At 39.8% G+C, this 27,423-nt stretch overlaps 1 protein-coding gene across 1 annotated transcript in view; it reads right to left on the bottom strand.

The window, feature by feature from the left end:
• Positions 1-27,423, bottom strand: part of Gtf2f2 (general transcription factor IIF subunit 2) — a 158,613-nt gene that overhangs the window by 122,954 nt on the left and 8,236 nt on the right. The window contains exons 2-4 of the mRNA XM_008827715.3: positions 24,440-24,513; positions 11,066-11,084; positions 9,313-9,457 (exon numbers count right to left, since the gene is read on the bottom strand). Coding sequence (XP_008825937.1) covers positions 9,313-9,457; positions 11,066-11,084; positions 24,440-24,513 — 238 coding nt within the window. The remainder of the gene's footprint in view (positions 1-9,312; positions 9,458-11,065; positions 11,085-24,439; positions 24,514-27,423) is intronic.

The raw sequence follows: 27,423 nt of genomic DNA, 5'->3' as shown, positions 1-27,423 counted from the left end.
TTTTTTTTTTTTGGCCTTTTTGAGACAGGGTCTCTCTGTAGCCCCAGCTGGTCTGAACTTGCTATGTAGTAGACCAGGCTGGCCTTGAACTCAGAGATTTCACCTGCCTCTGCCTCCCAAGTGCTGGGATTAAAGGCATGCGCCACCACACCCAGCACACACTATACTCTTAATGCCAACTTCAAGTATAATGAAGCAGGGATGTCATAGACTGCTATGAATGAGCTGTCCTAAGAAATGGGGAAGGAAGCATCTCTGTTAAAGGAATGCTTTGCTCATTACAGCACACTAAAATAGCATTCCTCAGAACTGGGTCTAAGGATCCCATGGGGGCATCAAGATCATTTGAGTATCCACAAGGCCCAAACTATTTTCATTAAGACATTTGTCTTTTTCACTGTGTTGATTTTGCACTGATGGTCCAAGAGCAATGGTGGATAACACTGGTGATGCCATGACAAACTACACCTCCATATTCTTCACCATCTCCTATTTATAGGTAAGTCTAACTCTCTTCAGAATGTCTTGGTCAACAGTAAAAATTGTTTTATTCCATTTCCACCAGGCCAGGCAGGGTGGCTGATCCATTACTAATCTTAGTACTTGGGGAGCAGCAGCAGGCAGATCTTTGTGAAATGGAGGCCAGCAGGCCATCTGAGGCTACAGGGAGATCCTGTCTCAACAAAAGAAAAATTCCAACTGTCAAGTACATACCTTTTTAATGTTCTCTGAGAACAAAGGTGGGGGGTGGGGAATAAAGTTCTGCTGCTGCTACCAAAGTAAGGTGGTTTTCTGAGAGGAAGGATCAGAGTGGGCTAGCTACTTTACCATGGAAGACCACTGTTAACTTGAAAAACAATGACAGACAGACTATGGCTATTCAGACTCAGATTTCTGAAAGGTACTTTCTCAAAACTGAGTAAGAACTCAAAATTGAGTAAGAAACACCCATCCTTAAAAAGGAAATTACTGAATAGTACTAAACAAAATACAACTTCTCAAGTGAAAAACATGTGCCCAAAGCTTTAAGCTCAGTAGCTTTCTGTAACATAAATTCCCCCCCCCTTTTTTTTCCCTTTTTGAGACAGGGTCTCCCTGCACCCCTCGCTCGCCTAGAACTTGCTTTGTAGACATGGCTAGCCTCAATCACACAGAAATCCGTCCCTGTCTGCAGCCTATTAAACTATAGGGTATGGTAATTAAACATTATGAAACTACCACTTGTTTAAAACAAACAAAACCCCACCACTTGTATCATCAATTACTACTTTTTATTCCCCCAACTATGAGGTAAATTTATGAGGTAAGAGGTAAATTTTCTTCAAATATGTCAACCAAACAATGCATTCCAAAAGACCGAACGTAGAAGTAGAGATGAAAACTCACAAAAAAACAAATGGCACATATGACACACATGTAACATACACAGTCCTGAGACCACTGTATTAAAGTAATTCAAAATAATTACAAGTACGATAGATATGGCTAAATAAAATCTCTAAACAGTCTCATAGTATGGCAATTAGTAATATGCATCTGCTGATAATTTTAGGAGCACAGTACAGCTCATGTTTAAAATCAGTGGTAAGAAAACATTTAAAGAAGCTGTATTCTGAATGCTAGCAAGTACACATACATACACAGAAACTGAAATTCAAATCTTGCAGTCATACACCTGATACTCAATTCACAACAAATAGGGGAAATACAACAAATTTATATTCCTCATAAATACTCAAAAATTCAACTTAAAAATGCAGACATTGCTTTATTGTATGCTTCACTCACTACACACAGGCATATTAACAATCTTCACTATCAGTTCAGTCTTCAAATGACTGTTAATCCAACATCTTCAAGGAGCATTTTCATCCTAAATATTTTCTTTAAATATATACATATACTGTAAATATAGGCATATTATATTCTAAGCCATACTGTGCTGGTATATAGTACCAAAGTAATGTGTGAAAGTAAGCAGGGCATGCATGACCAATTATCTTGGCTACTACTTTATCTGGGGAATAAATCTTTGAAACATGTAGAGTGGCTAACCAAGTATCACTACTCACAGTGCTGAACTAAGCTGATTAGCAAAGTTTAAAAAAAAAAAATCCAAAAAATATAATAAGCAAAAAGCAAAGTGAGGAACAAAGAATTTTATAATCAGTCTTGAACTTCAAGTATCTTAAAACAATGTTAACTTTCACAGGAAAATAGCCATCTTTGCAAGTCACTACTACACTATCTCATTTTTTTAATATTGAAAAATATCTTAAATACTAATAATTCTTAGGTGGTAAATGATTTCACCACATCCACTCTGCTCAATTTTATACAACTGGGTACTGGGGACGCAATGCTGGGTTGAGGCCTAGCCCATGCCCAGAAATTTTAATTAAGGGACAAAATAAGTAATACAAATCTTACCACAAGGTGAGTCTTAAGTGAGGTAAGGTTAAGAAAAGTCTAGATCATTAAGGGCAGGATGGTCATGACTACAAAAGACAGATAAACACCTTGTAGAGGAGAGACAAGAGGAAAGGTAGAGGCAGTGGTGCAGGAAGCTGTTCTAAAGGGAAGGGACTCCAGCTGGTGGGACCAGATGAGGGTGAAGTGCCGGGCAAGTCTTCAGAGGATGATTTGGTCAAATGAGCTTCAGAAATATGAAGGTGTGATTTCTACCACTGAAATGACCAATGAGGCAAGTGACAAAGTATAAATGAAGAACCTAAGAATTATTATGGCCAGGGAAAGAACAGAATAATGCATCATACACAGACAGGGCTTCCTGCTCCTAATTTTGCCCCCACAGGTCTCTTCTCAAGCAACCAGTTCAGAATGAGCCTTTAAAATCTAAGCTGGAGAGATGGCTCAGAGGTTGAGAGCATTGACTGCTCTTGCAGAGGACCGGGGTTCAATTCCCAGCACCAACATGGCAGCTACAAACCATCCTTAACTCCAGTTCCAGGGGAATCTGAAGCCCTCTTCTGACCTCAGCAGCATTGCATGACATGGGTGCACTCACATACATGCAAGTAATACACTCATATATACAAAAATAAATAAACAAAATATTTTTTTAAAAAAGTAAGCCGGAACAGCTGCTGCATCCCCCAGCACACCCCTCACTTTGCTAATACTATCCAAACTCCTTACAAAGGCAGGCAGGTTCCTTCAAGCCTCTTCTCTCCAACCTAAGAAGTTACCTACACTGTGCTCTTCCCTTGAGTATCCATTTAACCTACATGGACCTTCTTAATACCCCCTTGAACATGCCAGGCTGGGACATGTGTCACTGAATATTCCTTCTCTGCCTTAAAAGTGCCTCTCTGGCTAATCACAGGCTGATGTTGCTGCCTACTACTTGGAATTGGGATCCTATCACTCCTCATCCCACAAGCCATTTATTCCCAGACCACCTCAGAGTCTGAGATATAGCTGACTTGTTTGCTGTGTTGCTGTCTCCTCAACTAGGAGGAGCAAGCACCACAAAGGTTGAGATTGCTTTCACCAAAGTATCCCAAGCCTAAAAGAGGGTACACAAACACTAGACAGCAACATCAATCTACTGAATGATGAACTGCTACAAAGGGATGAAAAATAGTGAAAACTAACATCGCTCCCTATCAGCTCTCACCCTACCCATTGCTTTTAGTAGTTCCTAACTCTGGAAGTTTTACCACCAGACCTGATACACAGGCCAAAAAATCCCTGGAAACCACTCTTAACTCCTCCCCTACAGCCAGTTCATCACCTGCTATCTCCACTGTCCTTCTTTTCTGCTCTCACTGTATGAGTTCCAGCTTTCCTCATCTGTAGACTAGACTCTAAAGCCCACAACCAAGCTCTTCTGCTGTACTCTAGGACTCTTTGACACGGATGTGGCAGAGCAATACAAAGAGGGAAAGGTAAGATGAAGAACAGTCACTAGAACGTGAAGGTCAGAAAAATGAGTGTTACCTTTGTTTCCTTCTCCCCATCTGTACAATACTCCAAGGTTCTGCCCCAAAACTGCACTTACAAAGGCTTCACCAGGTCCTTTAGGCAAAGTCCACGCACTTTTTTTCTCTTGCTGTACCTAACTCCATTCAAAGACTTACTGTAGGGCTGGAGGGATGGCTCAGAGGTTAAGAACACTGACTGTTCTTGCAAAAGACTGGGTTGGAATCCCAGCACCCACATGGCAGCTAACAACTGTCCGTAACTCCAGTTCCAGCGGAATCCAACAGTCTCTTCTGTCCTCCACGGGCACTGCATGACATGGGTGCACTTACATGCAGGCAATAGACGCATACACATAAAATAAAAATAATAAATACAATATTTTTTTAAAAAAAGATTGTAGCAATTATTACACATATTAGCTACCCCAGTGGACAGAATCAGAAGCTTGTCTTGTTCCAGCATGAGGACTGAGACCAAAAAATGCAGCAGATGAATGAACACCTTGAAGCCTATGTCTAGAATCAGCAGTTATTAAATGTATCCTTGCTCTGGAATATGTTACTGAACATGTTAAAGCTGTAATGAAATGCTTCAAAAAAAAAAAACTTGAAAACAAATTTTGAAAATTTAAAAAAAACAACAAAAAAAAAACTTGGGCTGACAAGATGGCTCAGTGGTTACAGTGCTTGCTGCCAAGCCTGACGACCCAAATTTGATACTTGGGACCCACATAGGGGAAGGAGAGAAACAACTCCCACAAGTTGTCCTCTGACTTCCACACATGCACTGTGGTACATGCATGTGTGCACGCACCTCCACACAAACACACAAAGTAAATAAATACAGTTTAATTTTTTAGGGGAAAAAAACTAAACTCAACACCCATGAGATAGAGGGGAAATAAAGGAAAAGTGCAGGAGGCAATCCGCAGAGATGTAGTAAAAAACACTAGAGATTCAACAAAATATTTAATCTGAAAATGAATCTTTTAGAAGTTCACAGAAATACAAAAGTAGAAGAAGAGTTAATTCAGGGCTAGAGAAGATGGATCAGCAGTTAACAGCCCTGGATACTCCTGCAGAGAACCCAGGTTTGGTTCCTAGCGCCCACATGGTAGCCAGCAACCATTCATAACTCTAGTTCCATGGACTGACACCATCTTCTGGTTCCATGGGCATTGCACAACACAGGTACACTTACATACATGCAGACAAAACATTCATACACATAAAATAAAAATAAATAAATTGGGCTAGAGAGATGGCTCAGCACTGGCTACTCTTGCAGAAGACCTGGATTCGATTCCCAGCACCAACATGATGGCTAACAACCCTCCTTAACTCCAGTTCCAGAGGAATCCAATGCCTTCTGACCTCTGTGGGCATTGCACAACATGGCGCACTTACATCCAGGCAGGCAATACACTCAAACACATAAAAATAATAAATAAAATAATTTTGAAATTTTTAAAGAGCTAACCCTACATAATCCATTAAGATAAAACACATACTCTCTAATAAAAATATTCAATTAGAAACAAATTAATTTGGTTCATAAAATGTTATTGCTATGAAGATAAGTTTTAATTAAGGGGGAAGCATTATAAAGCATATCACTAGGCCCCTCTAATTCCATCTCTCAGAGACACTAAAATATTTTAAAAATTCATTCAGCTAAAAAAGGAAGTCTCTCAAAACCCAACAAAATTACATTAACAGAAGGAATAAAGTTATTAAAACTAAAACTCAAAGCATACTACTCAACACTTTGTCTTTAAAATTCTATGTTTTATAGACCTGCACACTGTCAAAAAGAGCCTAGAAAAATTATTTTTAACCTATTTTTTGTTTTATTATATATGTGTTTGTATCTGTGTACATGTATACAGGTATGCATGTATTTGGAGGCCAGAGTCAACATGGGGTATCTTTCTCAATCACTTTTCCACCTTGTTTGTGTGTGTGTGGTGTTGTGTATGGATGTGGTCCTGTGTGTGTAAGTATGCACTTACATGTATGTGTGTATATCCAGACCTTGGGGTTGATGTCAGGTATCGTCCTCAATTACTCTCCATCTTTTATTTTGAGATAGGTCTCTCACCAAACAAAGAGTTCATTGATTCAGCTAGACTGGCTAGTGGGCAAACTCTAGGGATGTGTCTATCCCTGTCCTTCCAGTGGTGGGATTACAGGTGTGCATTGCCACACCTGGCTCCTGTGTGGATTCTAGGGATCCAAATTCAGTTTTTCAGCTGGGCATGGTGGTGCATGCCTGTAGTCCCAGCATTTAAGAGGCAGAGGCAGGCAGATCTCTGTGAGTTCAAGGCCAGCCTGGTCTACATAGTGAGCTCTAGGACAGCTGGAGCTACAGGGAGACCCTGTCTGAAAAAGACCAAAAAAAGAAAAAAAACACCAAAAAATCAAATTCAGTTTTTCATGACTGCACAGCAGGCACCTTGATGACTGAGCCATTCTCCAGCCCCCAAAGTAATTTTTTTATAACAAGCAGGTACAGTTCTACACTTCAGGGAAAATGTAAAAATATTCAAAATAGGTCACCGATGATTTGAGAAAGAAGAAAGGTAAGCATGAAAATGCATCTAGTGTTTGATAAATATTAAATTCCCGAGGAAACAATAACCCTAAATGATAAGGTAGAAACTGTGATCCTGGAAGCCAAACTGGAACAGCTGCGTGGTGATCCTCCCCACATCAGGAAATGTGGAGCATCTAGTGAGGTCCTCCACATTCTGATATTATTAATGTTGTGGGACATACATAAATCCTATGGATGGGCTCCTCTGGACTGACAGTTGGGATAACTCATGTGTTTAACCCGGCTTTCGTCTAGAAAAGAACAGCCCAGCAGTTAAAAGAGCTGAACAGGGCAGTTCTGTTTGCCAAATACTTGTGGACCCTTTCCAGTATCCTGTAGTCAAGTCATTCAGGGCTCATACTAATGTATAACCTTTGTGAAAAAGAACTGTAGTGCAATGAATAATAATCAGAGAGACTATGAAAATTACTAAATAAAAAATGTTTCCAAGTAGTAATTTAATGATTAAAAAAATTCAAAACAATTCTACCTCATTTATTAATACACCCCAATATAAAACACATAGCTGATTTCCTGTGAAATGACTAAGTTACTCATACTCTGGGAGATTTATGACCAATCAAGGCAATGCCAGAACTTTCTCAAGGCAATGCTGGAGCTTTCTGAGTCACAGACCCAACATGCTACTGTCCTGCTGTTAAATAAACACAGATACATATGAAGCAAACACCTGTCCATTTATATCTGTCATGGCACTCATGAAGCCCCTGCCATCTACTTAGGACTCCCTAGAGATCCAGGGAAGCCACTTCTAGAACTGCTGCTTTAATGACAAGAAACAGCAAATACACAGGACTCCACAGAAAAGGAGATGAACCGTTAACGCTAGAGCTTCGCTTCTTGATCATTCCAGAAAAATACTGAATATAAAAGCCCCTACTCTCACTGACCCTTAAATAATATACTTCCAGACTGATCCAAAATGAAGACACATGCCTTAAAAAGTAAACTTGGAAATATTTAATGAGAGCTAGAAGGAATAGCAATAGATGTTTATTGAGAATTCACTATGTACTGAGCATTGTCTTAAGTATTCTAAATATATTCATAATGTAAGTGTAAATAATTATTTTCATTTCACCAACAAAGAAATTAAAGGACAGAAAGGTACAAAGTCAAGAAACAATGACATGAAAGGATAAAGCAGCAGCAAGAAACTTAGAAAGTAAGCTGCTGCTCTACAAATTCTTCAGTTCTAAAAAGCAAGAACAAACTGTCCAAACCGCAGAATAAGGATGAAATCTTGATCTTTGCCATACCCTGTGCCAAGATAATCTGTATAAAACCATATTCACTAAGAGTACACTTGTTACTAGAAATGGAAACACAAAATGTTCAAAAAGAGTACACTACAGAATTTAAAAGATGAAAACTAAAGATTAATTTTTAAGGACAACACATGTTAGTTTTCTACTTCACAATCAGAAATAAATCATGCTTTGGAAAAATTAGTCACACAGCTATAAAAAATTGAAATAAGTACTTTTTCCTGCAAGGGAAGTTCAAGTTTCACTAACTCAAACTTTTCTCAAGACTGCCTCTTTTTTCTCATCTTTGTGCAATGCCTCTTCCTATCCATGAACTATTAAAAAGTAGAGACAATGCCACAGGCTAACAACCTTTACCAACTATAGATGTCTTCTTTGTACCTACACTATACCCTGAACAATGTAATAGATCATAATACATTTGTTGAATGGCTGAACCTTCTCCAATCTAATGCATGTGATGAAGCTATGGCTACTTTAATATTTTCTACCTCCCAGAATACTACAAATACTAAGTTATTATAGCATCAAAATAATGAAGGGAAACCAATCCTTTTATTTCAACCTCATGCCCCCAAAGACATAATTTATAAGTTTTAGATTTGACATCAAGGAAAAAAGGAAAGACTACATCAGTTTATGCAATTATTGGAAATCAAAGCTACCACTAAAGTGTTACCTTATCTACAACGACATTCCTAACATACCATCATTTTTACAACTTGCTTTAAAATTCGTGATATAACAAAATTAGAGTTTTTTTTCTTTTACATAACCAATAACTTTCTGAATTAGAGATAAAAATTTTTCAGTGAGCTGAGAAAGGCTGCCACTTCAACAGTAAATGTTCTAAATTTGGCTAAAAATCACAAACTAATGATAATGACAAGTGCACCAGTTCCTCAATATTTAGCTCACACACTGAACTCACTGCTCCTGGCTTACTGAACTGCTAAAATATCATATTGCTACCACACACAATTTAAAAACTATACACACACTTCTTGGAAGCCAATACCAATTAAAAGCCAATCTTTTATGCAGTAAGAAGGCTTTTCAAAGCATAAAGCAAACAAGCACAGAAATTCATACTAAACCATTCCCTAATATTAAGCAGTATTTTTAAAGTACAACTTTTACTCGCTTTATAGCAGTTCAGCAAAACAAGCAAGGATGGTATTATCTTGGCAAAACTTAAAAAGCTATTTCTTAGAATCTTAGAAAGCAGCTTGACACACAACACTCTTCCATCTGTTTTATTCAATAAGTTATTATCCAATGGGAATTAAGCCCTTCTCAAATAATGGTCAAAATTGCATTCATTAAAAAAAACAAAGAGCAACTTTGCATGATGAGGAACACAGGTAGACAAAGAAATAGCTAGTAATGATCTTAAACCAAGCAAACAGGAGTGACACTGAGACATAAAATTCACACAGTATATACAGCAATCATAGTAGATAATTCTGTTCACACTTACCTGAGGAGCTCTCAGTAAATACTGTTAATGTCTGTCCTCCAACACTTTGCAAAACAAATGGATGTTCTCTAGGAGCACTCACTGAAGCTGGTTTTCCACCAATATCATGAATATTTGCAAGATCTTCATTCAAAGTAAATGATACCTAATAGAGAAATTAACCAGAGCTTATTAAATAGATATTTATATTCAAAGTACCTATATAGACATTTTGATATAAACCAATTTTTTTTTTACTTTTAATGTGAGTCTATTAAACATTTTTTAAATGTGATCAAGAAATTCTTGGGGGGAGACCTAGAGAAGTGACTCAGTGGTTAAGAGCACTGCTGCTCTTGCAGAAGACCTAAGTTCAGTTCCCAGCACCAACATGGTGACTGACAACCATCTATAACTGTAGTTTCAGGGGATCCAACACCCTCGTCCGCCCTTCCCAGGCACTGTACACATGGATGCACTAAAATACCTGAAGGCAAGACATTCATACCCTGAAAAAAATGAAAATAAAATTTGATTAAAAAAAAAAGAAAAGTCCTTAGTTAAGTGTGGTGGCACACTTTAATCCCAGCACTCTGGATGAGGAGGCAGGCAGATCTGAGAGTCCCAGGCCAATTGGGATTAGAGAGAGACTCTGTCTCCCTGCTCCCCCCAAAAAAGGGAAGAAAAGAAGGGAGGGAGGAGAAAACTGAAGATTTATTCCCATGTGTCAGAATGACAGAACTTGTCTACTGACATTCTCTCTGGTCTGACTGAAGAAGTCTTTCCAAAAACAGGAATGAAGTTACTTTTTCCTATGGTCTCCAAAGTCAAAAGAATTACCTTAAATCCCCAAGATTTAGCATAGTGCTTGGCACATAAAAAGAAAACAATGCTCACTGAATGAGTGATAATTTGAAGAACACTGAGAAAGTAACTGTACTTGAAGGGGGTAAAAAGTGAGCTATTTATTTTATTTTATTTTTTTTGGTCTTTTTGAGACAGGGTCTCCTTGTAGCCCCAGCTGTCCTGGAACTTACCATGTAGACCAGGCTCACAAAGACTCACAAAGACTTGCCTGCCTCTGCCTCCCAAGTGCTGGGATTAAAGGCATGCACCACCACGCCTGGCTTGTGAGCTATTTATTCTAAAAAGTTTAAAAACTCTATAAACAAGATAAACTTTTTTTAGTTTTAACAACTATTACATGAACGTATGGTACTATTTTTCTAGTTTTTCAATTACATAGGAAAATGATTTATTAAATACCTGTCTACTATAGGATAAGTACTATATAAACGGCATGAACTAGACTCAATGGTTTAAAATCGAAAACCCTCAAAATTCCAATCAAATGCCTCTGTCACACAGAATACTAAGGTATTATTAAACTCATACTAAGTAAGAGGTAGTTAGGTCAAACAAGAAAAATGAGAATGAACTAGAAAAAGAATCCATGCAAGTGGTATTTGTATCTTTACGTGTACCTGACCATCAGCCATTCATTTCATCTGGAGTTTTCCAAATGCAAGGCATATCCTTTTTTGTTCACTATTACTAATAAGTAAATAACCTCACAGGCTTTTTGTTGTTCTGTTTTTGTTTTTTTGTGAAACAGGGTCTCAGGTAACCCAGCTGGTCTGAAACTTGCATGCAGCTGAAGATGACCCTGAACTTGTGATTCTCCTACTCCTATTTCCCAAGTACTGGAATTACAAGCATGTACCCCCATGTCCAGCTCATGTTTTAAGTAAAATTTTCATATAAATAATCTTACCTCCGTCCTTCCTTGATTCCTAAAAGAGAAAAAAATGCAGAATTACTTAAATTTCATATTACTTTCAAATATGAGTAAAAATCTAAAGACTTAATGCTAGTTAATATTTACATAAAATACTGCACTTATATCAACTAATGATTATCCTCTGCTCCATTTGTAATCCTGTAAGAAAACAGTCACATCAATCCTACCATGAACTTGTATCACATAACACCACTGTAAACTTTCTTAATTATATTAACCCATGGTCTTACAATTATTACCTTTATTTCTAAGCATGTTTAGCTTCTACTTCTTTGTCTGTCTGAAGAGGTTTCATTTATATCCAACAGAATCTTAAAGATCAAGATCACAAACTAATGATCAGATTTGGCTGGAAGAGAGAGGCAAACAAGAAAAGTGGGAGTGGGGGTGCAGCTCAGTATACGAGCACTGGATTAATCCCTAGGACTACTCCTTACCCCCAAAAGGAAATAACTAAGAAGGAGAAATAATGCTAAACTGGAAGATCTTAAATATCACTGCTCAAAGCATGGACTTTACTCTTTAGACAGTAGAGATCTGCAGATACCATTTGAACAGAAGAACACCAAGTACAAAGGTGCTCAGCTCTGACTTGCACCACAGAATATACAAGTGGACTAAAGAGCATTGAAGTGTAAAGTGCAGTAAGAAACTGCTTTTCTCCTAAAACTTAGCTTAGTACCAACCTGCCTTCATTAAATGCCTTACTCAGTCATTACAAGTCTTCTATATTCCTTAGGCTCTGAGAAGCACAAGTCCTTGTCTATAGAGTCCCACTATACCAACCTGCAAGGCAAAATGTGCCCACTGGTGCAATAGACAGGGATACCGAGCTCTCTCTGGATTTGATGCCTGCTCCACAAGGAGTATTCCTATCTGGTACTGTAAACCAAGAAAAACACCCATGGCTGAGGAGGTCTTAAAGCCCAAGAGGGTGAACTTAGCATTGCTGCTTAAACTGTCATAGTGCCAAACCGTATTTCTATTTATTCCCATAGACAAATGCTGCTCTGTGCTTTAATCATAAAAACATCTCTTTGCAATGACTGTTGGTGAATGCAGAGATTCATGGCTGCTTAAGGTGCTGAGAATAAGTGAAGGCTGAATCTTCATCCCTAAGTGGGGCATTTATACCAATACCTCTAAACTCAGGGAACATCACAGAAGAGGGGACAGAGAATTAAGAGCTGGGATAGGGAAAGGGGCTGTGAAGTGCTGTCTTTTAGACATGGCACAGCCACTGAAGTCATGACCTCAGGGCAGCTATAGCTGCCTGCAATGGGCTACACAGGCTGGGACTATTAATAGTCCTTCAGAAATCAAGTAGTACAGTTTACTGAACTATTGGCTACTAATGGATTCTGGGTGAGGGGCAGTCACTGTCTTCTGTTATGTACTGACTGAGGAGCTCACTAGGCTCCAATAGATAGTTCCAAACCCATGTTCACACAGATGATCCTGGATAAACTCAGTGGTTCTCAAATAACAAAACAGCCAGAAGGGAGCAGAATAGGGATGGTAGGGAAATTAGAGAGAAAGGGCTATAATAATTAGAATGTATGTATATATCTATGAAATTCTCAAAGAACAAACTCAATAAAAAATTTTTTTTAAAGAAAGTCCCAGGCTAATGAAAATAATTAAATCCACAAACAACTATAAATAAGACAGTTGTTACCTTGTCAAAATGATCCAATTTTATGACAGAGGTACAGCATATTACCAAGGAAATGCAAACTAGAAAGCCAGGAGAAGAGGAACTGAGTGAACGATAAGGTCAACAGAGTAAAGGACTAGTCCAAGTAAACACCAGAAATAAGTAAGCCTCTAGCAAAGTCTATGACCCCCAGAATGGCAGCTATAAGGGGGCTTTTTCATCAGAAGAAGGAGTCTAAATTTTTCTTTTTCCTTTTTAGAGACGGGGTCTCACTATGGCCCTGGCTGGCCTGGAACTTACAGAGATCCACCTGCCTTTGTGTATTAGTTACTTTTCTGTTGCTGTGATAGAAATACCATGACGAAGGGAACTTATAAAAAGTTTATTTAGCTTACAGCTCCAAAAGAACAAGAGTCAGTCCATCATGGTGGGGAGACACGGAGGCAGAGGTGGCTGGAGGAGGAGCAAAGGTAAGCTCTCACATTTTCAGGCAGGCACAGGAAACAAGAGAGCAAGGCTTAAGAACTCTCTAAGCCTGCCGCCAGTGACATGCTTCCTCCAGGATAGCCATACCTTCTAAGACCTCCCAAAACAACTGGGACAAAAATGTCCAAATACTTGGAGCCTATGGAGGATATTCTCATCCAAACTATCACATCATGCTTCCAGAGTGTCAATATTAAAGGCATGGGATTCCATGCTCAGTAAGAGTCTAAATTCTTTTTTTGGGGGGGGGGGGGGCTTGAACTCACAGAGATCCGCCTGCTTCTGCCTCCCAAGTGCTGGGACTCAGGCGTGTGCCACCACGCCCACCAAGTCTAAATTCTTAAAACAGGTTTGCTTATTTTAGTATTTCTCAGTCTTTCTTTGCATATTAAAATGCAGTATCAATCTTCTTCATTGACAAAGTATTTAGGAAAAAAAATGAAGAAAACCTTAAGATTTCACATAAAATATGAATTTCTATCTTCTTTTACAAGACTTGAAGACGTGGCCACTGGCCTCAGAACTGACAGAAAAGGAAATGGCTGCAAGTGGGCAGCAAAGGAAAAAGGATGAATTAAAGATCACATTGACATTTCCAGTCTGGATAACTAGAAAAACCACCCAGATGTCATTAGGGAACACAGGAGGGGAGGAAACTTCATTTTTATGTATACATAATTATAGAGGCTGCTTAGTGAGAATGATGACATATTGCTGAGCTCTGGATGCATTAACTTTATAGGAAACAAAAGTTAATCCCTGAAAACTGAAAATATATTTTAAACTGTTAATCATGTATGTCTTGGTATGCTGTGCATGAAATACATAAAACCTTTTATTGTTCCACATCACAACTAGCACACCCTTTGCATGATGGCCTTGACCAAATGACCAACATCCACTAGTACATCTTCAACAGTTTCTCCAGAAATCAATGAGGTAGGCATTTCTTTCTTCACTACTGAGTTCATTTCTCAATACCCAGAACTCCAGTCATTCCTCTTGTCTTTAAAAAATTAATCATGTGTCTTTTTTCTTCATTTTTAAATATTAATTTTAAAATAAATAAATAAAAATTTTAATAAGGAATAGAATAGTTAATTTTTTAATTATTTTTATTTTATGCATATAAGTGTATTGCCTACATGCATGGGAAGTGCACCCGTGTTGTGCAATGCCCTCAGAGGTCAGAAGAGGGCGCCAAATTCCCCTGGAACTGGAGTTATGGACAGTTGTTAGATGATGTCATGTGGGTGCTGGGAATCGAACCCAGATCCTCTGCAACAGCAGCCAGTGCTCTTAACCGCTGAGCCATCTCTCCAGCCCCAGGAATGGAATATATATATAGTATCACTCCACAGATATATAAATTACATGAGAGTAAAGATAAGTTTTACAGTGAAGAAACTTAGAAGATGCTTCAAGTTAATACTATCATGAACAAGATCAAAGGCAAGCACGCAAGCCCCAGGAGAACACCAGAAGAACCTGCTGCACTTTGCTTTATTCTTGCCCAAGGCTACATGACTCAAATCTAACCATCAAGAACCATCAGACAAATACAGATTCACTAAAATTACTGTCTTGTAAATATCAACACTTATTGGGGTTTATGCACTAGAATAGTCAAGGAAAACTTCAGAATGTTCTGTTGAATGAAGGAAATTTTAAAAATACATGACGGGCTGGAGAGACGGCTCAGCAGTTAAGAGCACTAGTTGTTCGTGTAGAAGACCTGGATTTGAATCCTAGCACCCACATGGCAGCTAACAATCATCCATAGCTCCAATACCAGGGGATCTGGCACCCTCTTCTGTCTCTGAGGACACTGCATGACACGGGTGCACTTGCATACATGCATGCAATACACACATACACATAAAAATAAATAAATAAGGCCAAGCGTGGTGGCGCACGCCTTTAATCCCAGCACTTGGGAGGCAGAGGCAGGCAGATCCTTGAGTTCAAGGCCAGCCTGGTCCACATAGTGAGTTCCAGGACAGCTGGGGCTACAAGGAGACCCTGTCTCAAAAAAACCAATAAATAAATAAATAATAAAATAAAAAATACATGAGAAGAGAATACAACATAACTAAGATTTGAAACTAGAGCCTTTTGCTATAAAACAATACTGAGACAAGTGGGGAACACTGAATGAAGTCTAAGTTTAGAGGGAGTCCTGTGCTGATGTGGAGACGTGTGGGATTAGATGGAAAATGTCTTTGAAGGAAATACACAGAGTGGTGGAGGGTGGCAGGGAATAACATCAGCAACCTAGCCTTAAATAGTCCAGGAAAAAAGTTCTTTTTACTATTTTTCTACCTCTCCTATAGTTTGAGATTGTTTCATTTTTAAATTTATTTTTATTTTGTGTGTTTTTTTTAGGCTAGGCTGGCCTTGAAATCACTATGTAGCTGAGGATAACCTTGACCTTTGGATCTTCCTGTCTCTACCTACTGAGTGCCAGAATTGTAGGCACATACCACCACACCTGATTCAGGCAGGGCTGGGGATCAAACAGGACTTTTTGAATGCTACTTAAGCATTCTACCAACTGAGTTACATTCCCAGCCTCGAGATTTTTTTCTGTTTTATTTTTTTTAAAAGTCTTCAAAGGCTGGAGAGATGGCTCAGCGGTTAAGAGCACTGACTGCTCTTGCAGAGGACCTGGGTTCGATTCCCAGCATCCACATGGCAGCTGTGAACCGTCCTTAACTCCAGCTCCAGGGGAATCCAAAGCCCTCTTCAGACCTCCGCAGCGTTGCACGACATAGGTGTACTCACATACATGCAGGCAATACACTCATACACATAAAATAAAAATATTTTTTAAGAAGTCTTCAAAAATAAAAACATGCCCAGCATATTTAAGTAATCCCTATTAAGGAATACGGCTGTCGATAATTTTCCTCTATAACAAACAACGCTATCATCAATATCTATGCTTATCAATCTTTGCATCACTGACTTGCTGCTTAATGGGATAAATTTCTAGAAGTTTATGACTACTGGGCAAGGCATGAATACTTTATTATTCATATTCCACTCTCATCACCCCAGTCCTCTCCCCTCTGCCCCAAAGGCAGCAACAAGAACTGAACATCATGTTTGAGCTGTAATGTAATGGAAGGAAACAGTGGGATTATAACTTCACTTTGTCTTAAGCTGTGTTACTGTGTACGTGTGTGCTGCATATGCTATTATATGCATACATACACATGCATGTTGTCAGACTGCCTTCAAACACTTTGTGCCTATTTAAATGCCTGTCCACAGTATACAACTGTTTGAATTTAGGCAGGATGGTAACATCCTACAAAAGCAAAACTATAAAATAAGTTAAAATGTGACACGTGATACATGGTGGATGCTCAAAGGTACAAAAGTAATCCAGGAACAGTGGATTAGGACATCTCAAAAAAGCGAAACTACAAAGTTAATTAAAATGTGATACATGATACATGGCGAATGCCCAAAGGTACAAAAGTAATCCAGGAACAGTGGATTAGGATATCTCAAAAACTGCTTTACAAGGGCTGAAGAAATGACTCAGTAGTTAAGAGCGCTGGCTGCTCTTCCAAAGGACCTGGGTTCGGATCCCAGCACCCACATGGCAGCTAACAACTCTCTATAACTTCAGTTCTAGGGGGTCTGATGTACTTCATATGTATTGCATGCACATGGTATCCTTGCATCATGCAAGCAAAAATACTCATACACATAAGATAAAAATAAAACATTTTTTAACCGCTTTACAATGTCCAAACTGCCCAAACGGGCTGTCACTCTCATGATGGTCATAGCTAGACTGCATTTTTCAAGTGTTAAGTGAAAGCCAAATTTAGGAAGAGCTGCCTCTCAAGCAGTACATTTCTTCCCTCCCCTCTGCTCTTGCTTTCTCCACCCACCATCTATGCTGAGATGAACCACACCACACAGATCTTCCTAGTTTCTGGCCTATGCTGCATAGCACACTGCTGCTTGGCCTTTGGGAGATCTGGTAGGGAGAGGGAGGTCCATAAAGCTACTGTCTAATCTGCATGGCATGTGTGCTACGACAGAGGGTGAACAATCACAGACTAAGTACTTTATATACATATATCTAGATATACAGATATAGACACATGCTAAATATGAATTATTAACACTATATACCCTGCTAACAGATGAGAAAACAGAGGGTGAGCAACTTACCCAAAAAATACACAGCTAGCTAGTGACAAGGTCAGGTTTAAACCTCAAACCTGACTCCTGGATCCATTCAACTAACTAGTATAACTAGTATATCATACTACCTTTCTAAAATCTTTGTTCTTTTCTCTTTTTGTTCTCACTCCTTAATATTTACACACATACATACACACACTCCACAGTAAAGTGGCTAATTTTCTTAAGAATCCATAGTTGGGGGCTGGAGAGATGGCTCAGCAGTTAAGAACACTGGTTGTTCTTGCAGAAGACCCAGGTTCGAATCCCAGCACCCACATGGCAGCTAACAACTGTCCATAACTCCAGACCCAGGGGATCCGACAGCCTCTTCTATCCTCTGTGGACATTGCACGACATGAGTGTACTTACCTACATGCAGGCAATACATGCATACACATAAAAAATAAATAAAATATTAAAAAAGAATCCATAGTTGATCATAGCTTCTACTCTTAAAAATATTATTATTTTGTGTGTGAATGTTTTGTCTGTACATATATATAAGAACACCTGTGTGTACAATGCCTGAGGTCAGAAGAGGGCCTCAATCCCCTGGAACTGGAATTATGGACAGCTGTTAGCCACCATGTGGGTGCTAGGAACTGAACCCAGATTCTCTGCAAGAGAAGCCAGTGCTCTTAACTGCTGAGCCATCGCATCAGCCCTTAAGACTGTTTACCTAGATTGCCTGAAGTCTCTCAACCCTAATAATCCCTTCTACTATTCCATGATCCTTATAGGGCATCAAGTGAAATACTTTACTCATCATCCCTGTCTCTAACCACTGAATGAACTTACTTGCTCACTTCTCTCTTCAAGAGTAACATTGAGAACTAAACATGTCTGAACTGTGCACTGACAAAAAGAGTGAGACCATTACTCCATTTCATTCTAAACAAGTATCTATTAATGCAGATTTCTGTTTAGGGTCACAAAAACCTGATGTTCCATATTATCCCTGAAATCAACTGAAATCCTGATAACTTAAGTCTCATGCACTACTAAGCTGTTCCTCATCCATCCTATATTTATTTAACAGTGAGCTTATTACTTCAGCAATAGCAACAAAAATTCAGCCAACTAGGAATGTGAACAAGACATGCAGAGAATGCAGCCAGGAGACCTACTAGGGAGCAAGCTGTATTTGAGCATCTCCCCAGCAATCTTAGGGTATTGTTTACTATAGGCATGCTCTCATTAGTCAAAGAGTTCAGACCTTCTGCAAGGCAAGACTGATTATGTGTCATTTTAGGTATCTGGGCTGGTCCCCCCTCCCCCGTCTCTCTCTCTCTCTCCTCCTCCCCTCCCCTCCCCTCCCTCTCTCTCTCCCCTCCACTTCCCTCTCCTCTTCCTCTCCTCTCCTCTCTTCTCTCACACACATAATCTGCTCCCCATTTATTCTTTACATTGGCATGGAAATCTCCCCAACTATAAGACTGCTTTTTAAGAAATCTAGTATATTTAGTTTGTCTTTAACCATGACTGATTAAGAGTGATTTGAGTAAAAAGATTACAAGCCACTATTAAGGATTCTCTTTTTAAAGATTCAAGGAACAGAGATACTTGCCTGCAACCTTGGGAGGAGATGAGGGGAAATGGGGCAATAATAAACCAAAGTCTTTCCTTAACAGCAAATGACAAAAAGAACACAATCAGAGTTCTGTGCTATATTCTGAAGTTAGCAAATCTGAGCCTAAAGGGACTTGAATAACACTCTGCTATGATCAATGGAATAAACAAAGATGTTTTAAAACTATATCCATATGTTAAGCATCCAAAATAATCAGTATGTAGAGTAATTCAGAGGGTTACATATCAAACTGTCACCACCTCCAGGTGGTGGGAAATGTGGATGACTTTTTATTTCATATAAAAGTATTTTTTAAAAAGGTATGAGTTATGCAATAAAATACATATACAGTATTTCTAGGGGACTTTGTGTGTACAGGGGTCAAAAATATTTTATAAATTAAAAACTTGGGCCAGGTGTGGTGGCGCACGCCTTTAATCCCAGCACTCGGGAGGCAGAGGCAGGCGTATCTCTGTGAGTTCGAGGCCAGCCTGGCCTACATAAGTTCCAGGACAGCTGGGGCTACAGGGAGACCCTGTCTCAAAAAGACCAAAGAGAAAAAAAAAACTCAGCCTGGTAATGCATAGAATACATACACACACCAACATTTAGGTAAGTTTGACAAACCACAGCTTCTCAAAACAAGGCAACTCAGGAGAGTAAAACTGGACACTTCATTTACCCAGGGAAACCATACACTGGGACTGTTCCAGGCAACCCTGAAGGAATAGTCATGCCGTGAGCACTAGATGCAGCTATGTAAGTCATCTGCTTTAAACAGGGGAAAGAGCTTGACACTTTCTAAGCAAGGACGAAGTACAGTCATCATTGCTTGTTTAAACATGTCACCATCAATGTTTTCCTTCAGTGATCAAAGAAATACTCAGGGCTTGCCTGACTTCCCTGAATCTTGGTTCCTTCCTCAAGTCTCTCCATCTCCCACAGTAAGAGAGATCTGCTATTCCTCCAGCAGGCATGTTCTTTAAAGAGACTGATAGGAATGTCAATGTTCAAGAGCTTAGAGTATTTCAGCACACCCTAAGCTTTCATTTGTCTTGTAACACTGTCCTATAGGTTGAGAAGGCATTAATATTCACATTTCTACAAACAAGGAAGCTAAAACTAGATAGGTATGGCCCAAAGTCACACAACCACCCCCAGCTATTCAGGAGAGGCCAGATTCTCAGTCTAGTGAACCCCACCACAAGACAAGGGGTTCAGTGTGTAAAGAAAGCCTTTTGTCTTTGCCCTGCCTCTCCTCAATGACACCACTTCTCAGTCTTCATCTTGGTGATGGGCTCCCATTTCAGTAAAACCTAATTTAAAAAATTCCTAAGTCCTCACTAAAAAGGAGATAATTATCTACATTACAAAGAATTCCACTTCAGAGGAAAAAAAATCACTACAGATTTTCATTGCAAGTGTGTGTTCTTTACCTTTTTCAATAAAAGTACAACTGGGACTAGAGATCTATCTCAGTGTCCTAGTTTGTTCTCCATTGCTGTGACAAAACACTCCTGGGTCACAGTTCATCAGGGAGCCCAGGTAGGAACTCAGGGCAGGAACCTGGAAGCAGGAGCTGGAGCACAGGCCATGGAGGAATGCTGCTTACTGGCTTGCCCCCCTAGCCCCTGCTTAGCCTGCTTTCTTATGCAACACAGGCCCACCTGCCCAAGGGTGGCACCACCCACAGTGGGCTGGGCCCTCTCACATCACTCAACAATCAAGAAGGTGCCCCATGGACATAGACAGGCCAGCCCAATGAAGGAAATTCCCCAATTGAGGCTCCCTCTACTCAGGTGTGTCAAATTGACACTAAAGCTATCCAGCACGCTCAGTAATTTGAGTGCTTTTCCTACCACGTGTGAAGCCAGAAAAATGTTACTTACAATTTCCAAAGACTATGGTTTTTGTTTTTTGGGGTTTGGTTTTTTTTTTGGTCTTTTTGAAGCAGGGTCTCCCTGTAAGCGCCAGCTGTCCTGGAACTCACTATGTAGACCAGGCTGGCCCTGAACTCACAGAGATCCGCCTGCCTCTGCCTCCCAAGTGCTGGGACTACAGGTGTGCGCCACCACGCCCAGTGCTGGACTATGTTCATTTAATAGCTATTTATACAAGCAATTATTTCCATATTATCTCTTCCTATAACAGCACTGCAAAATGGCTTTAAAAACTTTTTAAAAAATTAATTACCTTCATTTATCTTGGGGGGGAGGTGTCTACAGGGGTAAGAGGACAACTTGTGGGAGTCAGTTCTCTCTTTCCACCACATGGGTCCCAGGAACTGAACTCAAGTTGTGAGGCTTGGCAGCAAGGCCTTTACCCTCTGAGCTATCTTGCTAGCCCAAAATTGGCAACTTTAAGATGAGAAATCTAAACTCAGAAAGATTTAGTGACCTATAAAAAGTCTAGAGATTCAGATGGAACTGGAAAAAACTGGAGTTTTATTGCCACTCAAAGGCCATAATGCATGCCATTTATTAAATGCCTAGTCGGGGGGGAGGGTGTTACTCAGTTGTAAAGCATGTGCTTAGCATCCATGAGGCCCTGGGTTCCCCGGCACTGCATGTATGAAAACAGTCATATGTGACCATTCCTTGGGAAAAAGAGATGATTTCACTTATTCCTACCTAGCTTTAGAACTCTGGATATAGCAGCAGGCCTGTTTTCAATCAACATTTTATGAAATGAACTAGGGGCCAGGGAGATAGCCCAGCCAGTGAAATGTCAGCCACTGAAGCACGAGGACCTGAGCTTGATCCCCAGCCACTTATGTAAAAAGCCAAGCATGATGGTACACGCTTGTAATCCCAGAAGGGAGACAGCGACACAGGTGGATCCTTGGGGCTCTCTGGTCAGTCAGCCTAGCCTAACTGGTAAGAAACCTTGTCTTGAAAAATAAGGTGGACAGCTCCTGGGGAATAACATCTGAGATAGAGCTCTGGCGCGCGCACACACACACACACACACACACACACACACACCTGCACACCATGATGTGCACACACACACAGAGACACAAAAAACAAGAACTACAAAACAAATGCAAGTAGGACAAATACCAAAGGGGGCCAGGCATGGTAGCACACAGACGGATCTCTGAGACAGTGAGGCTAGTTGGGTCTGTATAGCAAGTTCCAGGACAGGATGGGGCTTCAGGGAAACCCTGTCTCAAAAAAACCAAGACACACACACACACACACACACACACACACACACACACACACACGTATCAAAAAGTTTTACTTTAAAAAACAAGTCGTGTCAAAGAACAAAATCTAGAAGGCAGCTAACAAAGCTAAACTCCAGAGCTGAGTCCTTAATGAAGAAGCTTTAAAATGACCCCTTAAAAAGTTTAATGCTCAGTCAATGGGTATTACTGGGTGAGGGAGCGTAAACCTCATACTTTGGAAGAGCACGCAGGACAAATTAAAGTCTTAAAATATTCATATTCTTGTTCACTATCACTTTTGGAACTATGATATAAAGAAATAAAGAATAAAAGAGCTAATTTTACTAAACTTGCTATAGAAGTTTTCACTGACTATTTCAACAAGCATTTGCTTAAACACTTGTTTCAACAAAACAAGATACTTAATCATCAAGACAAAAAAAGTCCTGATCTTGCCACACCTTTAGTTCCAGCACTTGGGAGGCAGAGGCAGACTGATCTCTGAGGCCAGCCTGGTCTACATAGGGAGTTCCAGGTTAGCCATGGCTACAGGAAGACCCAGTCTCAAAAAACAAACACCTTGTAGCATTTACAGAATGATAGGAGAGATGAGCAGTATACAACTATATAGTAGGTCCAATGGACAGAACAGAAAGGAAAAAAATAAACCAACTACGAGAAAGAACAGTAATAAGAAAAAAAGTGAGGGATGTGGTAGAATGTATAGTATGCTATTTTATACATGGTAATCAGAAAAGCCCTCAATGAGCTAATATGTGAACAGAAACCTAAAAAAATGTGTGGGAGCCAGCCATGGAGGATACCTAGAAGAAGTAGTTTCAGATAAAAGAAGAACAAGTTACTGGGCCTAAGATGCATTTGAGATTTTCAAGTGAGAATATGGAGGAGCTGGTCAGAATTATGAGCCTAGAGTTTGGGGTAGGGCTAGACTTGAGCTATACATTTAAATACCATTTGGCATTTGAAGTTAGGAGAACAGATGAAAGAACTAAAGACTGAGCCCAGGGGTCACATAAATGAAGAGTCTGAGATAAGAAGGGATAGCAACAGACACTATGAAGGATGAGGCTGCCCTGACGTGATGTGAAAAAGTTTAAGGAAAGAAGTGATCAACTATGTCAAATTCTGTTGAAGGTCAATTAAGAGGGTTGCCACTTGATTCTGAAGAATTAAGAAAGTAGACATGGAACAAAATTCTTCAGAACAACAAATTCTTTGGCACTATTACCCAACCCCTGAATTTGGGCTTGAACATGTGAATTGCTTGGGCCAATGAGACTTAAGCAAACAGACACAAGCTCAGGCTTGTAAGCTACCTGTCCACTCAGGCTTCTCTTTTTCTTTGGTACTAGGAACTTTCACTGTCATGTGAAAGAACATGCAGAAGATGAAACAGATGGCCACTGCCCAGCTGATATCAAGTCACCTGACATTAATGAGGTGGTTCTAGCCAGGTCAGCCAAACCGGAACAAATCCAGAAAACTATGAACAAATAAAATGGTTTTTGTTCTAAGTCACTAAATTTTAGGAAGGTTTATTATGAAAGAAAAGCTAAGGGACAAAGATGGGACACTGCTAACAGATAAGCACTGTTTCAATGGAGTAGTAGGCATGGGAATCTCACTGGGGTTGGATTAAAAATGAATGGACCAGGGCTGGAGATGTAGCTCAGTGGTAGAACGTTTCCTAGCATGGAAGACCTGGGTTCAATCTCCAGTATAGGAGGTGAGGCAACCCCCAAAATATGAATGGAAAGAATGGAACACAAAGCCTTAGCTGAGCTTCTGGGGCATCTCTGTTACAGTGTTTGCTAGATGCTCTCTCCCTCCTTCCAGAGCCCCTATAACAGGTATGGTGACACAGTGGCAGAGTCCTTCTACTGAGGCACTGTCCAGTTATGCCCAACCCAAGCACGCCTCTGCACACTGTGAACAGAGGATGGATGGGGAGACTGCACCATCTGCTCCTTCACTGACATTGTTTTACCAATAAATTTAACTTTATATTCACACCACCTTTAGCAAGGAGGTGTGAATGAGTGATGCGCACAGGTGCAAAAGCCACTCTCCTTACAGGACACACACCATCCCATAACCTCTCTATTGTGCTCAGCACTTCCAATCTTCTACAGGAATTCTCTAGGAACTGTAATCACATTCAAAAGCAAGTATAAACATTTTTTAAAACAGCTTTTAAAATGTTAATAATGTATACTTATATAAATGACTTACTTGGCAATCCTCAGTTTCCCAACTTCACCTCTTCCAGGGGCTTTAGCCCATTGCTGTGACAAATATTTAGGAACCTAAAATGAATCAAAACATTTTACAGATGATTAATATGGGGTACCAGGGATTATATTCCTTACCTGAGGATACACAATTAGTAAATGACAGAGCCCGATTCAAACCAAGGCTATCTCCAGGGTCTGTGTGCTGGGATGGTCTTAACCAAAAGATTATATTGTGTGTATATAACTGAATACAGAAGTCAGAAGTGGTTTAATTCTGAAAAAGAATAATATATTGATTCTCTAATAAGTACTTTGTCTCTTTCCTTCTAGGAAGTAGTTTAGTTTAGACCCTGAAATCAGGATACACTTTTAAGGTTATCCTGTTATGAGAGACTCTAGGTAAGAATGGAGCATAATGTCTTATGCAGAGCAAGGACGCAATGAGTGCTGGTTGTCACTGTTTCTCACAGTTTGGGAATGATAACGTAAACATTTACTAAGCCAAGGATGGAAAGGGGAAAAAAATCTAGCAAGATTTCACTGGGGGAGGAGTACTTTGAATACAGTAAAAATTCAAAAGCAAAGGAGTAAAAAGAACTTGGTATTTGTTCAATTAATGTGTATATTCTTCACACAAGAATTTACTGAACTATGTATGATGTGTCAGATAATATGCCAGAGGTTGGAAAAGAGGAAGTAAAAGGAGCCAACACTGCCAGATTACATGCTAGATATTCTACATGTATCACCCCACTTAATCCTTCCAATCACCCTGCAAACACACTGCCACTCTCCTTGCTCTACAGATGTGAAAATGGAATCTGAGGGCTAGTGATAGAACTCAGCAATAAAGCTAGGCACTGACTATATACTGTGTATCTCGAAAAACTCTAAAATGTTTAATAAATGTGGGTCTGGAGAGATAGCTCAGCAGTTAAGAGCACTGACTGCTTTTGCAGAGGACCCAGGTTCAAGTGCCAGTACCCATATGGTGCCTAACAACCATCCAGTTCCAGGGCAATCTGGTACCCTCTTCTGACCTCTGAGGGCATTGCACAACATGGGTGCACTTACATACATGAAGGGAATACACTCATATACATAAAATAAAAATAATTAAAAAAAGTTTGATAAAGGTTTAAGTAGGTACGTTTAGCCTGCTCCTACAATGTATGTATGTATTGAAGTATCATATAGTGCTTACACTAACATGTACAATGTTACATAAATTAAAAAGTCAATAAGATAAAAAAGAAATTTAGGTGAGCAAAAGGTCACAGCAGTTAATATTTACAACTAAATACAAGATCTGTACAAATACTGCTACATCAGCAAATAAAATCTTTGAATTCTTAGACTGTAGAATATTACCTTATGTTCTCAGTCGTGTGTGTGTGTGTGCGTGTGTGCGTGTGTGTGTGTGTGTGTGTTGTGAATCTACCAAGTGCTAAAAGCAGTGACTATCAATGGAAGCACTAGCTTATCCTGTTTTATTTGCAAACAGGTGGGATTAGAATGATAACATCTGTTTATGGTGTAACAGAAAATTCTCTGATTAAGGCAAGAGAGAAAGTCCTTTGTTCAAGAGAACAGTTCTAAGAGAAATGAGAAGGAACAAGTTCTTAGAACAGATTGGGCTCACTCTTTGTTCTAACTGACACCAAGTGGTCAGGCACCACTGTAATGCAACATCTCTCAGTCACAATCTCAGCCACAATTTAGCCCTTCTCTTTACTTACTAGACCTAAAACACTTTTTCCTTCCTCCTCTTCACCTTCCTCCTGCCTTTATGCTTAGGACTGAACTTCCTTTACCACTGAGAAAAAATGAAAGAGAATGTCTAAATTTACCACTTAGTTTCCCCTCTGAAAATAATGAATTATTGTCAATCTCTCCACTTGTGCACACTCAAATTTCCTTGCCTATGTCTAATCAAGGACACCTTTGCTACAAGTCCACCCTTTCCTCTACCCCCTTTCTCTTACTTAATCATTCCCATCAGCTAAGAGAGCACATACAGAAACAGACTCTAAAATGGCCCCCAGTGATTCCCATCTGTTGACAATTCCTTGTAACTGTCTTTCCAGTGCTACCATGCCTGGTTAATGCAGTCCTGGAGACTGAATGCAGAACTTTGTGCATGCTAGGCTAGCACTCTACCAACCGAGTTATACCCTCAACTCCCACCAATGTTTTGAAAAGTACTTTACGGCTTTTTGTTCTTTAACTATAAAAACTTCATGAAATCATTTCCATATTGGAAGATGGTATTTAGAGCAACCTAATTCCAGTGTTCCAGGCTCATGGTCACTCATAACTGGTTCATGAATAAATTATTTTTTATTCCCTCTGTCAGTGCTTGATAAAAGAACTCAATTATTTTGTACAGTTAACATATTATTAGGGCTGGATGTAGCTCAGTTGTTCAAGTGCTTGCCTAGCACATACAAAGCCCTGGGTTCAATCCCCTATACTATATAAATATAGTATGGTAGCATATGCCAGTAACTCAATACTCAGGAGATAGAGGCAGGAGGATCAGAAGTTCAAGGTCATCTTCAGCTACACAAATCGAGACCAGGCTAGAATACATGAGACCCTGTCTTTTAAAAAATGTAACATCTCCCCACCAGAAAAGTACACACACATACTAAGGGCAAGGTTACAGTCCTTCCCACCTACTCTCTCATTTCTCTACCCCTATAGCAGACAGAACTCCTTGAGAAAGAGAAAATGTCCACCTCAGTTGTCTATACCTACGCCTCCAGAAAGGCTTTCCTCCATGCCACACCACTGAATATTGCCTGCATGTAAGTGAGTACACCCGTGTCGTGTAATGCCACAGAGATTAGAGGAGGGCTTCGGATTCCCCTGGAACTGGAATTAAGAATGGTTCGTAGCTGCCATGTGGATGCTGGGAATTGAACCCAGGTCCTCTGCAAGAGCAGTCAGTGCTCTTAACCACTCAGCCATCTCTCCAGC

The sequence above is a fragment of the Nannospalax galili genome, unplaced genomic scaffold (genome assembly GCF_000622305.1).
Source record: "Nannospalax galili isolate Female #2095 unplaced genomic scaffold, S.galili_v1.0 scaffold430, whole genome shotgun sequence".
In the NCBI taxonomy this organism is placed as follows: Eukaryota; Metazoa; Chordata; class Mammalia; order Rodentia; family Spalacidae; genus Nannospalax; species Nannospalax galili.
Note: the sequence above shows the minus strand (reverse complement) of the source record. Positions and strands in the feature narration are given on the sequence as shown.